The sequence below is a fragment of the Saccostrea echinata genome, unplaced genomic scaffold (genome assembly GCF_033153115.1).
Source record: "Saccostrea echinata isolate AGI-Se365-2 ecotype Australia unplaced genomic scaffold, CSIRO_AGI_Sech_v1 ptg000012l, whole genome shotgun sequence".
Lineage (NCBI taxonomy): Eukaryota > Metazoa > Mollusca > Bivalvia > Ostreida > Ostreidae > Saccostrea > Saccostrea echinata.
This window is the reverse complement of record NW_026889761.1, coordinates 24,392,646-24,408,479: the sequence shown is the minus strand read 5'-3', so window position 1 is coordinate 24,408,479 and position 15,834 is coordinate 24,392,646. Positions and strand designations below refer to the sequence as shown.

Here is a 15,834-nt window from a genome sequence, read left to right as displayed (position 1 = left end):
AGCTAGCACATAACTGTTTATTCTGTAGTGTAGTATTACAAGATTTTTTTTACTAGGCATTGTGTGCTGATTTTGAACACTCAAAGTGCTTGCCATTCATTTCAGATTTTTTTTTCAGTCTTCATTTTACCATTCTTTCACCCAATTTTTAGAAATGCTCTTAATATATTTATGAATTTTAAACATTCATCTTTTACCAAAGTAATCATCAATTTTTATATTTTGCATTAAATTATTTGATATGCAAAAAATGGCAGCAGTATATGTTTGTGTCTTGTTTGTTAGTGAATATTATACATGATTGTATATATGTCCTCCATGATAACTACTTTCCCTGCCTGTTAATGTATAGAACCATGATGGTGTTAAAATTCCGTTATTCAAGTTTTAACCATTCAAACCACTCTAGTAGTTCAACGTATCCAGTTCACTTACAGTTTAAATTATAAATAAAGCTGAAATTCATTTCATTATGCCAACATTTTATGCAATAAAAATTATCAGGGAAAGCATGTTAAAAAAAAAAAAGAACTTTGTACATACAGAAAACATTTTTCAAAATCTGAAAGAAAACCTTTTTGGTTTGACTTTTTTTTTCACAATATTGATGAATTTATTTGAACTCTTCACATTTAGCCAAAAAAGTTGTTTGAAGTGCTTGTTGTTAAACCATAACCATCACATCTTGTAGTGCAATTCTGTTCTACAGATCTCTGTAGCATAAATAAAAGTATTTTAGTAACTAAATGACTTCAGTTTTAGTTTCACAGGATACAGAAAATATTCGTAGTTACTTTTATATTAACCACTTTATGTGTGGGAATCGGCCTTAGTACGTCATCAGGCTTTACATGAAGATAGGCAAAACTAAATCGTGGACAATCCATGCACAGTACGTTATGTATCTGCTGCTTAAAAAGTGAGTTTGTGGAAGTGTCCATTAAATATACCAGTGATTATGTAAGAGTTTAAGAAGACATCTGTTCATGAGGAAGCTTTGCAGCTAGATTTAACATCACTATTTATCTTGTAGACTTTTGGTCTAGTTGACTTAAAATTACCAAACCAGAAGTCTCTGATGAGACAGTAGCTCTACTGGTTGTACTTATAAAGGAAGATAAAAGTAGCACTTGAACTTGAAACTTTGCAACAGCAATAAATAGAATAATGATCCTTGGTTTAGTCTGTTTTTGTGGCAAGATTTATTGCAATCAGAATAAAACTGTAGGAGGAGTAGTCTTTTAAAATAATTTTACAGCAATTTCAATTTAAGTAACCATGGCAACATCATTCAACAAAATCAAAAAGCAATAATGATAATTATGTATCTTAGTGTTGTCTATTTGTATGCCAAGTTATACTGAAATCAGACAAAACATGGAGGAGTACATTTTGAAAGTTTTTCAAAAAATTTCTATTTTTAGTAACCATGGCAAAACCGCTCATCAAAATCAAAAACTGGTATAGAGAATTATGTATCTTAGTGTAGTCTACTTGTGTGTCAAGTTATACTAAAATCAGACCAAAACTGTAGGAGGAGTAGTCATTTTGAAAGTATTTCAAGGAAATTTCTAGTTTTAGTAATCATGGCAACACTGTTCATCGAAATCAAAAACTGATAAACAGAATTATGTATCTTTGTGTAGTCTACTTGTGTGCCAAGTTAAAATGAAATCAGATCAAAACTGTAGGAGGAGTAGCGTTTTGAATGTATTCACAGAAATTTCTATTTTTAGTAACCATGGCAACACCGTTCATCGAAATCAAAAACCGATACACAGAATTATGTATCTTAGTGTAGTCTACTTGTGTGCCAAGTTACATTGTAAAGAGATCAAAACTGTAGGAGGAGTAGCATTTTGAATGTATTCACAGAAGTTTCTATTTTTAGTTACCATAGCAAAACCGTTCATTGAAATCAAAAACCAATATTATGTATCTTAGTATAGTCTATTTGTGTGCCAAGTTATAATGAAATCAGATCAAAACTGTAGGAGGAGTAGCATTTTGAAAGTTTTTCACAGAAATTTCTATTTTTAGTAACCATGGCAACACCGCTCATTGAAATCAAAAACCGATACACAGAATTATGTATCTTAGCATAGTCTATTTGTGTGCCAAGTTATAGTGAAATCAGATCAAAACTGTAGGAGGAGTAGCGTTTTGAAAAATTGTTTATACAGACGGACGGACGGACAGACAGCTAGACAGACGGACGCACACCTTACTATCGCATAAGCTCTTCTGGTCTCTGACCAGTAGAGCTAAAAATGACAAGATTTCAGATCAGTAATAGCTATGTTTTTATTCATCAATAGACAATATTTGCTGTATTTGTCCACAAATCATGACAATACACAAAAGTAAATGATTTAAGAAATGAATTGAATTTTTGAGAATTGATGAGGACATGAACTACGGTGTCTCACGCCAGCATATTTCATGAAGCATGTTAGCCCTTCATGATAAATATGCAGGCGTGAAGCGTTGTAGTTCATGTACCTCATGAATTCTCAAAAATTAAATTCATATCTTATATTTCCATTATTCTTCTGATGACATGCCACATATTTTTGTCATTCAGTGATCTTTTTCTTTAAGTATGCACTATTTTTTTTTTACTTCAATTACGTCACAATGGAAATATTCTTATCCCAAGGTAGTTCATGAGAATGTGGACCTTTACTAATTTGCAAAGAATCTTAAGGAAAAATATTTGGAAATGTAAATATACAGTGATAAATATCATACTAGTTTGAGTTTTCTCAATAAATTATTTCATTGGGAATCAATAAAGAACTTACAAAAGTTGTAAAACAAAGTAATTCAAACTTGAAGGGAATTGAAGTAACAATTCAGAGTTCTGAATTGAAAATTATGTAAACTACATTGTATTTCACCTATGAGGTATATTTTATCACCACTTGTTTTTAGAGACAAATGACCTGCTATGCCAAAGACATTCCTTCCCTGAGCAAATTATTGAATCCTTCTTAATAATTATCATCTTTATAATAATAATAATGACTACAATGTTATATTTTACTTGCATTATTCTCGTAATATAATTTCTGTTTAGCAATATTGCCCATATTTTTTACTTGACTGCCCACTGTAGATAAAAATAATCATTTTAAAATTTCAAATTAAATATATATGTAGGTCCAAAAAAACAATAATTTCTAATTTACCCAGCAAATATTTAGATAGTCTCTACAATAGATGATATCAGACAGACAAGAGACCTTTTTTTTAATACAAGTGAACAGACTTCCAGTCCAAGGAAAATTGGACTTTGGCAACAATGCTGCATTTGATAATGGTTTTCAAATTTTGCAACATATTCACACTTCTCAAACTGATACATACAACTTAACCCTTAATGGTTGAAAAAAAAAATTCAGGATTACAAATGAAGTCAGATTTTGAACTGTCAAATTCAAATTTGTCAAATTTTGGACTTGTTCTGCTTTGTATATCTTTAAATCAGGTTTTCCTAAATTCTCTTCAATATAAAAAAAAAGTATTATTCCAAAACATCTAGAAAATGGGTGCCATACCACCCAAGCTATCCGATTATTTATGTGAATGGTACACTGGTGTACAAAACTGATTTAAATGCTTTAATATCACAGTTGCAATTGATGAATAAGTATGCAGTTAACTTTAAATACCTTAAAAATAGATATTTGTTGAATTTTTAAAACATAGCAGACCAGTGATTAATAAATGGAATATCAGAGATTCTCCTTGGTCCAGTATATAATACAATACGGTATAATGGGTTATTTTAGCGACTGGCAAATTTAGCAATTTTGTCCTAAAAGTTTATATTTATTGTTCATGTTATTTATTTGTAGCGATTTTTTGGATAAATCTATTTATTTACTATGACAATATTTGTGATTGCATTATTGTCGACTTTTATTCTTAGCATTATCAAGATCATTGCAAATAATGCCAAAATGAGATGGCCGCTAAATATTCCCGTTATAAGGTATTTGTATACATTAGTAGCACATGTTACATATATCACACATAAACATGGAAAAATATACATACATATATAAAACATTGCAACACTAGTGATGTCATTCTGTGCATGAAAATTGATGGATGTTAATGACTAAACTGAATAAAAGACATGCTTATAAATTTAAACCTGTATACAATAATCAAGACTGCTGCTAGCACAAGTTTAATGTATCCTTCTACCAATACAGTCAATACTTGCCATCTCCTAATGAACACCATCATTTAGATAATTCTCATTCAACTTAAATCTTGATAACTCATGTCTTCCGAATCGTTTGATGTCATGTACAGGAACTACAGTTATGATTTACTTTTACCTACATTGCACTCGGATGAGATCGATGAATTTTAAAAAAAAAAACGTCTTCTTTGAAGACATCAACCAAATGGTGTAATAACTCACCAAGCAGAGACAACAGGTGATATGTGTCATTTCTACCCTGGAACCATACTCAGACATTGTCCCTATACATATATAAATATCATACAGTCGTACAGGGATACCAATCCTTGTCTACTAAAGAATCTCAATTTTTCAACATCTCTCATACTTGGAAATGATCATCAAATGAAATACCCACTCAGTCAACAATCACTCAACAAAATGGCAGCAATTCAAAGTTATCTTACAAGTGTTTGACAAAATAAAATGAGACTAATATCACACTATCTATAAAAGTTCATCACTCATCCATGTAAGCATGGTTCATTTTTTTACTAGTAATTCAATAAACAAATTGAATGAACATTTGCCACATTTATTCCCCTTAATCTCACTCTCACATAAATAACATCCACATGGCTATGATGACGTTAACTAAGAGTAAAGCAGTTCCATACAGGATTATCACAGAATATATCAGTCCCCGTATCTCACGGTCAGGGATGACAGACGCCAGGGTCAGCTCAATAAAGGCGTGGCAGATCCACTGACCATCCAGGGCGTAGCAGGGCACCACGTTCAAGATGACCAGGGCCCCCGATAGAGAAATCAAATATCGATCAGCAGTTAAGGTTAGGTAATGGACTAACGCTATGTGTATAAAGGACTATATTCGGTAATGACCAATATTTGCCCCCCAAAATCAAACTTTGACGAAGAAATCTTTAATTATGTTCTAAAACAGGGGGATATCTGCAGACTTCAAAGCATTGAATTTTTTCATAAGCCATGACGCCATATGTTAGATATGACGTCAGGAAAATGACGTTAATTCAAAATTTTCATGATTTACACAGAAAAAGGTGTATATTACGTCAATATTTTGAGTAAAAGTCACTGAGCGCAGGCCTGCTCCAACTCAATATTTTAATATAATGTGTAGAATGATAATATCAATGAAATGTGTAAATATTGTTCTGGAGCAGGCCTGCGCTCTATAAATTTTATAGTAAAAATTTAACAAATTTTGTCCATTTTTACCCTCTTTCTGAAAAATAACATAAAATCTAAAATAGTTTGTGATGTCATAGAAACAAAAATTGCCAATAACCTACTTTGAGACTATAATATTTTTTGTTCATTTAGATTTCTCATACAATATATAAAATTCAGCACATTTCAAAAATTTTTCAAAATATGACTTTTGGAGGGGGGCAAAATATGCATAAACCGCATATAGTTCTTTCTGTACATTTCTAAAAGTGTATAATCTGCAACTTCTAATTTCAAAAAGAGACTCAAATTCATCAATATGTGTAAGCCATGTTTTGAAATCTTTGGATTTCAAAGAGCATTTCTCTATTTTTTAAATTTTGTTAATGAAAACAAGTGAAATTTACAGCATTTACAGTAGATAACATTTTGTTATTGAGAACTTCTGCATATTTCTTATGATACTGTATCAGTATGAAAATAGAGTACCGCCAATTATAGGGGGGTAATATCTGTTATTATTTATCTTATGCAGAACACATGAAAATTATGCTTCACCAAAAACGCAGTTTACAAAATTCCTCTGCATTTAAAAAGTAATTCTGTACCATTCAAATTTATGATCACAGGTATCAGTTTTAAGTTTTATGTCTCTTCAATTTGAGACAGATAAATTGAATGTCAAAATGTCTGGGTGCTTTTTACATTCTACTCAAAGTTCAACAACTGCCAGAAAGAAAAGATTAAAATTTAAGGATTTTGGATGTAATACTGCCTGTATAATCTTTATCTCTACAAAGTTTAGATACATTCCAAATCCATAAATTTCAAAGCCTCTAGTTCATTGTGATCATATACTGAACAAAGGATACTTGCTGAATGTCTCCAACACGTAGGGTAGATTGAGTGGAATAATGGAAGATTTTGGAACATAGTTACTCAGCATCACTGAAAAAAAGTATACAGAGTATATTAATAAGACAGAAACCGTGCAGAAAAAGGTACACACAAATGTAGGATTCTGGAGCTTGTGCAAAATTTCTCAAAAAAGAAACATGGAATCTTTATCAATTTCATAGGTACTGTGAAACATAATTTTGACTAGCTAAGCCTGATATTTTTACCCTGAGTACATGTAAATTGACTTGCTAAAATTAAAATGAAACAGAAATTTGTTTATTTATCTTTACTTTCAGCTAAATAGAGAGAGAACCATACTGTACAAGTCCAAAGACACCATACCTGAGAAATAAGGTCAAAGGGAAACCCTTGTAAAGTTATCTTAATCCAGGGGTTGCCCTACCTGAGTAATGTAAATCCATGGGATATCCAAAATGAGTAATGTAAATCCACAGGATACCCAACCCAAGTAATGTAAACCCAGGGGATATCCAATCTTGAGTAATATAAACTCAAAGGATTTCCAACCCAAGTAGTGTAAATTTAGGGGATATCCAACCTGAGTAATGTAAATTCAAGGGATATCCAACCTGAGTTATGTAAATCTAGGGGATATCCAACCCAAAGTAATGTAATTCCAACAGATTCCAGAATAGAATATTTAAAGCAAAAGGATACTGAAACAGAGTTATGTCAATCTAAACAAAATCCTACTTGAGTAATTTTTAATCTAAAGGATATCCAACTGGGGTAATGTAAATCCAGGGGATACCAGGGACAGGTATCACCAAAAATTTTGTATAGCAATATTCCATGATTTTTTCCCCAAAATATCATCATAAAATCATATTTTTACATGCATTTTTTTTAAGGATTTAAATGTGTCTTTTACAAATATAACACTGTATAAACATAATCTTGCTTTTTTTCACTTTTTTAAAAACAAAATGGAACAGAATAGATTGTGTTGAATGTTGATTAGCACATTTTGAAAAAAACAACTAGAAGTACTATGAGCAATAAGCTCACAAAATGATACCCCCCACTCCCATTTGAGTATAATGGCAAGTCCTATGTTTTGTTATCCAACCTGAGTAATGTAAATTGTGGGGATACCCTACCTGAGTAATTTATCCATGGGATACCCTATCCGAGTAATGTAAATCCAGAGGATACTCTAGTATTGTGTAATGCAAATGTGGGGAATATCCTACCTACATTATATAAACCCTGCGGTTTCCTACCTGAATATATAATCTTGTGGATACCCTACCTCAATAATGTAAATCCAGGGGATACCCTACCTGAGTAACATAAATCCAGGGGATACCCTATCTGAGTAATGTAAATCCAGGGGATGCCCTACCTGAGTAATGTAAATCCAGGGGACACCCTACCTGAGTAATTTAAATTCAGGGGGCACCCTACCTGAGTAATGTAAATCCAGGGGATCCCCTACCTGAGTAATGTAAATTCATGGGATACCCTACCTGAATAATGTAAATCTAGGGGACACCCTACCTGAGTAATGTAAATCCAGGGGATACCCTACCTGAGTAATATAAATCTAGGGGACACTCTACCTGAGTAATGTAAATCCAGGGGATATCCTACCTTAGTAATGTAAATCCAGGGGACACCCTTCCTGACTAATGTAAATCCAGGGGACACCCTACCTGAGTAATGTAAATCCAGGGGATACCCTACCTGAGTAATATAAATCCAGGGATACCCTACCTGAGTAATGTAAATACAGGGGACCCCCTACCTGAGTAATGTTAATCCAAGGGATACCCTACCTGAATAATGTAAATCCAGGGGATGCCCTACCTGAGTAATGTAAATCCAGGGGATACCCTACTTGAGTAATGTAAATCCAGGGGATGCCCTACCTGAGTAATGTAAATCCAGGGGACACCCTACCTGAGTAATGTAAATCCAGGGGATACCCTACCTGAGTAATGTAAATCCAGGGGATGCCCTACCTTAGTAATTTAAATCCAGGGGACACCCTACCTGAGTAATGTAAATCCAGGGGATACCCTACCTGAGTAATGTAAATCCAGGGGATACCCTACCTGAGTAATGTAAATCCAGGGGATACTCTAGTATTGTGTAATGTAAATCTGGGGAATATCCCTACCTGAGTAATGTAAATTCATGGGATACCCTACCTGAGTAATGTAAATCCAGGGGATACCCTACCTGAGTAATATAAATCCAGGGGACACCCTACCTGAGTAATGTAAATCCAGGGGATACCCTACCTGAGTAATGTAAATCCAGGGGACACCCTTCCTGACTAATGTAAATCCAGGGGACACCCTACCTGAGTAATGTAAATCCAGGGGATACCCTACCTGAGTAATATAAATCCAGGGGATACCCTACCTGAGTAATGTAAATCCAGGGGATCCCCTACCTGAGTAATGTTAATCCAGGGGATGCCCTATCTGAGTAATGTAAATCCAGGGGATGCCCTACTTGAGTAATGTAAATCCAGGGGATGCCTACTTGAGTAATGTAAATCCAGGGGATGCCCTACCTGAGTAATGTAAATCCAGGGGACACCCTACCTGAGTAATGTAAATCCAGGGGATACCCTACCTGAGTAATGTAAATCCAGGGGATGTCCTACCTTAGTAATGTAAATCCAGGGGACACCCTACCTGAGTAATGTAAATCCAGGGGATACCCTACCTGAGTAATGTAAATCCAGGGGATACTCTAGTATTGTGTAATGTAAATCTGGGGAATATCCTACCTACATTATATTAACCCTGGGGTTTCCTACCTGAATATATAATCTTGTGGATACCCTACCTATATAATGTAAATCCAGGGGATACCCTACCTCAATAATGTAAATCCAGGGGACACCCTACCTGAGTAATGTAAATCCAGGGGACACCCTACCTGAGTAATGTAAATCCAGGGGATACCCTACCTGAGTAATGTAAATCCAGGGGATGCCCTAAGAACAACAGAGGTGGTTTTCTTCCATGGAACACTTGAAGTAGTTTGGTCACATTGTCTAGGGCTGGGTACACACATGCCATATCAGCCTTTGGAATGTAACAGTCACTCTGGTATTTACACATAGGGCGGTCTGTGGTCAGTCTTGCAGGAAGACAGGCATATTTCTGTAATGTTCAAGTGAATAAACTATGTTTCATTTAGTGATTTCCACTACTTAGTATTTCCACAGGATCAGGAAATGTTTACAAAATTAAAACTACAAACTTCAAACCGTAATGTGTATATTACTAGCAAACAAAATCTTATATACATGTAGTATACAGCATGGTCTTCAGAGCTCAGAGTTTAAAACAAAATGCAATATAGAGATACAAGTCTCCTCTACGTAGTTTATAAAACCATTATCTACCACACCAGTCACTAACACTACCCCATCATCTATATGACTAGCTACATGTTGGTCCCACTTTTTTATACAAATAACTAGCCCTCTGTTTATACCCCATTGTAAGCTGTCTCTCTCCAACAAGAGAAGGTGTCCTTGGAATAGGACATGTTCATCTGGCGGCAAAAATCAGAAATAAGGTCAAATTTCATAACTATAGTTATAAAACTAGTGTAAACCACTTGTGAACCTTTACTTACCAAAAAAATCTTTCTTAATCTTAAATATATAGAGGATATTAAATGTTTTGTAGTTGGATATGAAATTTATTTCACAAGTGGGACAGGATTTGTTGATATTTTCACGAGTGCAAAACACGAGTGAAAATATGAAAAAAAAATCCTGGCTCATGAGTGAAATAAATTCCATATCCAACTACAAAATATTGAATTTTCTGTTTATTACATTTTCTTTGATTTTCCCTTTACTTCTGTCTTTTCTTAACACAGTGCCATAGGCTGTGAGGTCATAGTTGAGCGGTTGAGACGTCATAGCTTAGCAAGATATGTTAGTTTGAAAACATTGTAACATGGATTTAAGCAACATATTTGGTTAGAAATTGCAGTTTTAATCTCAATCAAGACGGTTTATTACTATTTCTATCTTATTACAGTCCAGAAATTCTTTTTTACTTACTTTGATATCCTTTCACACTGTGAGAGAATATCACTTTGGTATCCTTTCATACTGTGAGAGAATATCACTTTTATTCATTAAATAAATCACAGTATTTCACTGTTGAAAATGTAATAAAAATCATCTTCGTTTATTTTATTTTGTTATTTTTATCACTGAAAATCAATTGTTCCATCAAAAGTCAAAATTTGGAGTTAATTACCAACCCTCCTCCCTCCCCCACAATAAAAATTTAATATCATTATTTATCTCCCCTCACAAATACCATCAATTATCCCCCCTTAAAATGTCATACTTGAACTTTAAGGATATATATAAATATACAAACTTCATTACACATTTCTGTACATTTGATTACTTTGACTAAATTTTAACAGACTTATTACCCAAAATAAAGACTTATTACATCGTACTACAGACTTCTTGGAGACTCTTGGCTTAATGCTTAATGTAGACTTATGACTTATTGCAGACTTATGACTTACTGCAGACTTATGCCTTATTACAAACTTGGTACAAATTTATTACTTATAAAAAACCTATTACTGATGTACAACTTACTACAGATTTGTGACTTATTGTAAACTAATCACAGACTCACAACTTACTACAGACTTATTACATTAAAATGTATTACTTTACACATATGACTTACATCTTTGGACTTGCTTTTGATATGATACTTGAAACAGAGGTGTGTGCTGCTGGTGCTATTACAACAGTCTATGGCCATGGCAGCTTCTGACAGATCTGTTCAAAATAAAGGACAACATTTGTATTACATCCAGTCACTGAGTCACTCAGAGATATCATTTTTACAACAGAGAACCAGCAGTAAGGTTAATATTGCTTTGTATCAAGAGAGGGAAGTTTAAAAGGCAAGTCATATCAATTATCACATATAACTTGAACTGATCACATGACTTAAATATATAGAACATTACTTTTAGGAGTTGTGTCCAGTTCTGCTATTTTCTCCCTGGACAGGCAGTGACCCATGGACTGCTCCTTGATGCTGTGGGATACACAGGCGTGCCAGTCGTCAATGTCCGTCACCCTACAGCCACTGATACTGGTCACTGGGTCTCCGACCGCCAACCCCCGCGGTCCAGACACGGCAGAATTCTACAGAAGATCAATACAGAAGATACAAACTTTGCAACACAAAACACATATAAAACAGAGCTGCTTATGTTAAACAACATTGTAGGATCAATAGATAAAGACAAATTACAGTGATATATTATGACAGGTACTACTTATTTTTATTTAATAATATTCAATAAAAACTGCATCATATTTATAGATTATTTTTTTCATTTACAAACTGTCTCTAGTGAGACTAAGAATTTCTTGGTGTATATTTTTGCTGTCTAATTTGTGTGATACCTCAGACACTTGTGTGATAACTACTGCACTCCCTATGGAGTAGAATGGCACGAGGAGGACAGGCAGAAGAAATATAACAATCAATGCAAAGATGACAATGATGAAGTTGTGCCAGACACCAGCACAGTAAATCCTTAGTTGTCTTAAAGGGGAGACAATCTGCAGGTGCTCTGTCGACAGATCAACATAAGCCCCGGGGTACACAATCAGCAGAAACAAGCCAAAACCATTCACTCTCACATTTTCTCTGTACAAAACAGATATAAAAAAAAAATATCATAAATTTCAGTAACTGATTCAAAATTAATGTGATTTTTACTCATATTCAATGAAGACATTTTAAATCATGGGGATTGGGAATACAAGTAAAACCCTCCTCCCTCACCTGACTGCAGCCACAGCATGCCCCATTTCATGAAGAATTCCACAGACAAGGAGGGTGAGGAGGTAATATGACAGCTGACTGGCTGGTAGGTTCACCCCAGGCATCTACATCACACAAACTCTATTATATCTACATGTATTGTACATAATTATATAATTTTCTTCCCATAACTTTATCAAAAATTGTTAAGTAATACTGTTGCATCAGGAAGATGTGGTTTTACACATTTCATTTATATTTATATATAAATTCAGTAAAACTTTACATTTTAATTTTTATTGGGTTCACAACAGCTTTTCATAGAAACGTTCATTATTTTGAAGAAGTATCTGATATATAGAAGTATTAATTGCTTTAACTCTTCAATATTAAGACTTGCAATTATAAGAAGATAGAAGATGAGACACAAACCACTGGTGTGAGTACTTGCTGTTCCACTGGTTGCTTACGTAACGTGTTGATGACAAGAAGAGTCAGGAGACAAACAGACAGCAACATGGCCACAAGACCAAAGAGGACACCAATGGTGAACCACAGGCGCAGTAAACGGGGTCTCCACTGACCCAGCCGAACAAAACTCCGATTGAAGAGGGTGGAGTACCAGCGGAACTGACATATGGACACCGAACATCCTGTCCTGTCTAGAAACTTGATGTACTGTCTACCGTACGCCTTGTGACTCTGAAATTAATTTATCCACTGATAATTAACTTCAAAGGCAAGCTTAAAATATTGTACATATACTTTTTTCTGCATGGGAATAATTTATGGACGCGGTCACAATTTTTACATAAAAACTGGTCACAGCATATCTAAATGCATTCAGAACATACAATGACAACCCAGGAAATATGTGTAGCTTTTTTACCGGCAGATTCAACAGAAATTGTGATTTTGCGGAATTATGACCCTGTGGAAAAAAAGTATGTTTACATGATTATTCGATATTATATAGCATAAAATCATAAACTGTCAAATTAATGACCACAAAATGGGAGAATGTTGGAATGTACAATAGAGCAATTAGTATATTTAGGATTTCATCAACATGATCAATAAAGTATGGGACCAAAGAAGCAAACACAATATTGAAAAAAAATTAAGGTATTATATGAGTGCATGTTTTAATCAATGTTCTTTAACTGTCTCACACTCACAGAAGAATGTCATTTATTAACACTACATCCGAGAGAATACAGTCATTACTATATACAGAAATTGTGTACCAGCAAAGGTTGGCTTTAGTGAGTATATTTTAAAATTCTTAATTAATCAGCTTTTAAATATATGTAAATTCATTATTTTTACCAAAACCTAACCATTTATTATTAACAAAAGCATGCCAGATTAATTGCGATCAGGAAAGGAGAAAATGTATGGGTTGACTGGGAATCAAACCGGAGACCCCTGGATCACTAGTCAGGTGCTCTACCTGCCGAGCTACCCAGGCCGATATCCACGGCCCAAACCATTACAATTGTATACAGCAAGTACAAATAGAGATGGGGGGGGGGGTGGGGGGGGGGGCACTACAGATATTTCATGTTAACAAAATAACAAACTTTAAAATCATTGCTACCATAGTTAAAAATACTCTCATTCTTGTCACAAAATTAAAGTTTACTTAATCATCACAATAGGTTAGCATGCAATTAAAAATAAAAGTACACACATGGTGCATAAAGCTTTTTACCTTTAAATAAGCATCCAAGAGATAGAGAGAAGACCAGAAACCCAGAATTAAAGCTATCCATGTTGTCTGTAGCATTGTAATACACCAATGTCACCGCAGAATTTCCTTTGCCATTTTTTTCAATTTTTGTCAAAATTCGATAGTCCCAATGCAACATGTGCTCCCAAGATCAATAGCAATTTCTCAATGCTAGCTTACTGCAGAAAATAAATATGATTCATGACATGTCACCACTTTTGGCATCTATCACAGAAACATGGATTTTTTGATTAACTTATTTTTGGTAAATAACAAGAAATAACACTTAAAATATGAAATAAACACTACATACAAAATTTGCAAAGAAAGTTGATGGGTGCGTTCAGAGTTCTACCAGTAGTACCAACTTTCAATATACCAATGGTGCAATAATTTGACAACGGTACCAATTGTACAAATAAACCCTGAACGGGTATTGGCATACAAATGTATTGATTTTACCAATGTTACCAATGGGAGTCCAATGGAAACGTTGGTAATACTTGATTTTACCAATGTTACTAATGGGAGTCCAATGGAAACGTTGGTAATACTGATTTACAGATTTGTAAACATGTCAAACAGCAAACACCTTGTTGCTGCCCTAATTATACAGCAACAACATTTTCATCATATGTTGAACCTGTCTATCCATCATCTGCACAGCTCAGATTTAATAACTAATCTGTACGAAGAAAGGTCAGATTCCATAAAAGAATTTGCAACTACGATGACTTTAAAATGCACTTTCGTCTCACCAGGGAAACTTTTCAATCTACAATTGCAAGACTTATTCGGTCTAAAGAATATACTAAACTTACAGGCCCACAACCAAATCTGGAAAAAGAACTACTTATGTTTCTTTGGTATATTGGTATATCGCCATGTCGATAAATAGTTGTGACGTCATTTACCAATATTTACCACACTCTAGATCGTCTGCAGAAAAATATACCATTGGCAAAAAACATTGGTACCACTGGCATGCCAATGGTAATTAATTTTACCAACAGCAACTTTTGTCTACCAACGGCAGAACTATGAACGCACCCATTGTTTTTGCTGAACATACTCTTTCGTGTTTGAAGTTCCAAATGGTCTAAAATGAAAGTTAAGCAGTAAACTACGTATCGCATTTTCATTGGATGATTTACATTTTCTAAACCGGAACTTCTAAATTTAGTTGGTCCCACTTGCGTCAGACAGCATGGCAGGCGAAGAAGATGAACAGCCAAAATCCCTTCAACCTCACTTATCGAAGCAGGATATAAAAACTTTGGTGTGTAATTGTTGTGCTGTATTTATTCTTCTTTGCTATTGCAAGGAGCCATAACCGATAGCTATTCTCCTTTATCACAAATAAGTGTGTTTTTACTCTCGCATATGCGATGTTTCCGGTTCTATTGTCATCTCGAATTTCCTCTATTCTGATTTTTTCACAGTGCAGTGTTAATCTAAATAGAAAGATTGAAAAGATAATCTTAGTTGTTTTCTAAACATGATATGTTAGAAAGGTCAAAGATTTCTTTTTAAAATCGAATGCAGACTCATACTTTTTATTAAATGATATGAAAGGATCTCTGTATTGAATATACGTTTTATATTCCTTACCCAAAAAATTCCTATGTCTTAGGCTTATGTTGTCAGCTGTTTATTTTTTTTTGTAACCTGTCATAACTAAAAAGTGAGTTGTATCATTATAATTGGTAAGTACAAGGATCTTTCAACCAATTAACTTCTCATATGTGGACAATAGAACACACCAAGAGGCATTTACATGAACTGGCTAATATGTTGCCAGTGCGACCGTTAGGGCTAGTGCAGATACCTATTCAATTCAGATCTGTCTCTTTAATCTACACATGACATTTGGTACATCTAGACTCTGACGTCATATGTAAGTTGCATTACCAAACTGAAGGCAGAAGAATGCTAATTTTAATTAAAGAACATTTATTGTACTATTTATCTGCAATATT

The 15,834-nt window shown here is 34.2% G+C and overlaps 2 protein-coding genes across 3 annotated transcripts in view; one reads left to right on the top strand and one right to left on the bottom strand.

Annotated features, from left to right (window-relative positions):
• Positions 1 to 2,453: 2,453 nt before the first annotated feature.
• On the bottom strand, positions 2,454 to 14,132 carry LOC133185589 (membrane-bound transcription factor site-2 protease-like). Its single transcript, XM_061320892.1, has 9 exons — positions 13,838 to 14,132; positions 12,556 to 12,825; positions 12,145 to 12,248; positions 11,760 to 12,006; positions 11,315 to 11,495; positions 11,026 to 11,120; positions 9,258 to 9,453; positions 6,283 to 6,358; positions 2,454 to 5,034 (listed from the first exon to the last, which is right to left on the bottom strand). Exons 1-9 carry the CDS (start codon positions 13,910 to 13,912, stop codon positions 4,815 to 4,817), a joined length of 1,464 nt encoding a protein of 487 aa, XP_061176876.1. The 5' UTR covers positions 13,913 to 14,132; the 3' UTR covers positions 2,454 to 4,814.
• An 885-nt stretch (positions 14,133 to 15,017) lies between these two features.
• The window catches only part of LOC133185592 (eukaryotic translation initiation factor 2 subunit 3-like), an 86,031-nt gene continuing 85,214 nt past the window's right edge, over positions 15,018 to 15,834 (top strand). For both annotated transcript variants that reach the window (XM_061320898.1, XM_061320897.1), the window contains exon 1: positions 15,018 to 15,134. In XM_061320898.1, coding sequence (XP_061176882.1) covers positions 15,063 to 15,134 — 72 coding nt within the window. In that variant the 5' untranslated portion in view covers positions 15,018 to 15,062. The remainder of the gene's footprint in view (positions 15,135 to 15,834) is intronic.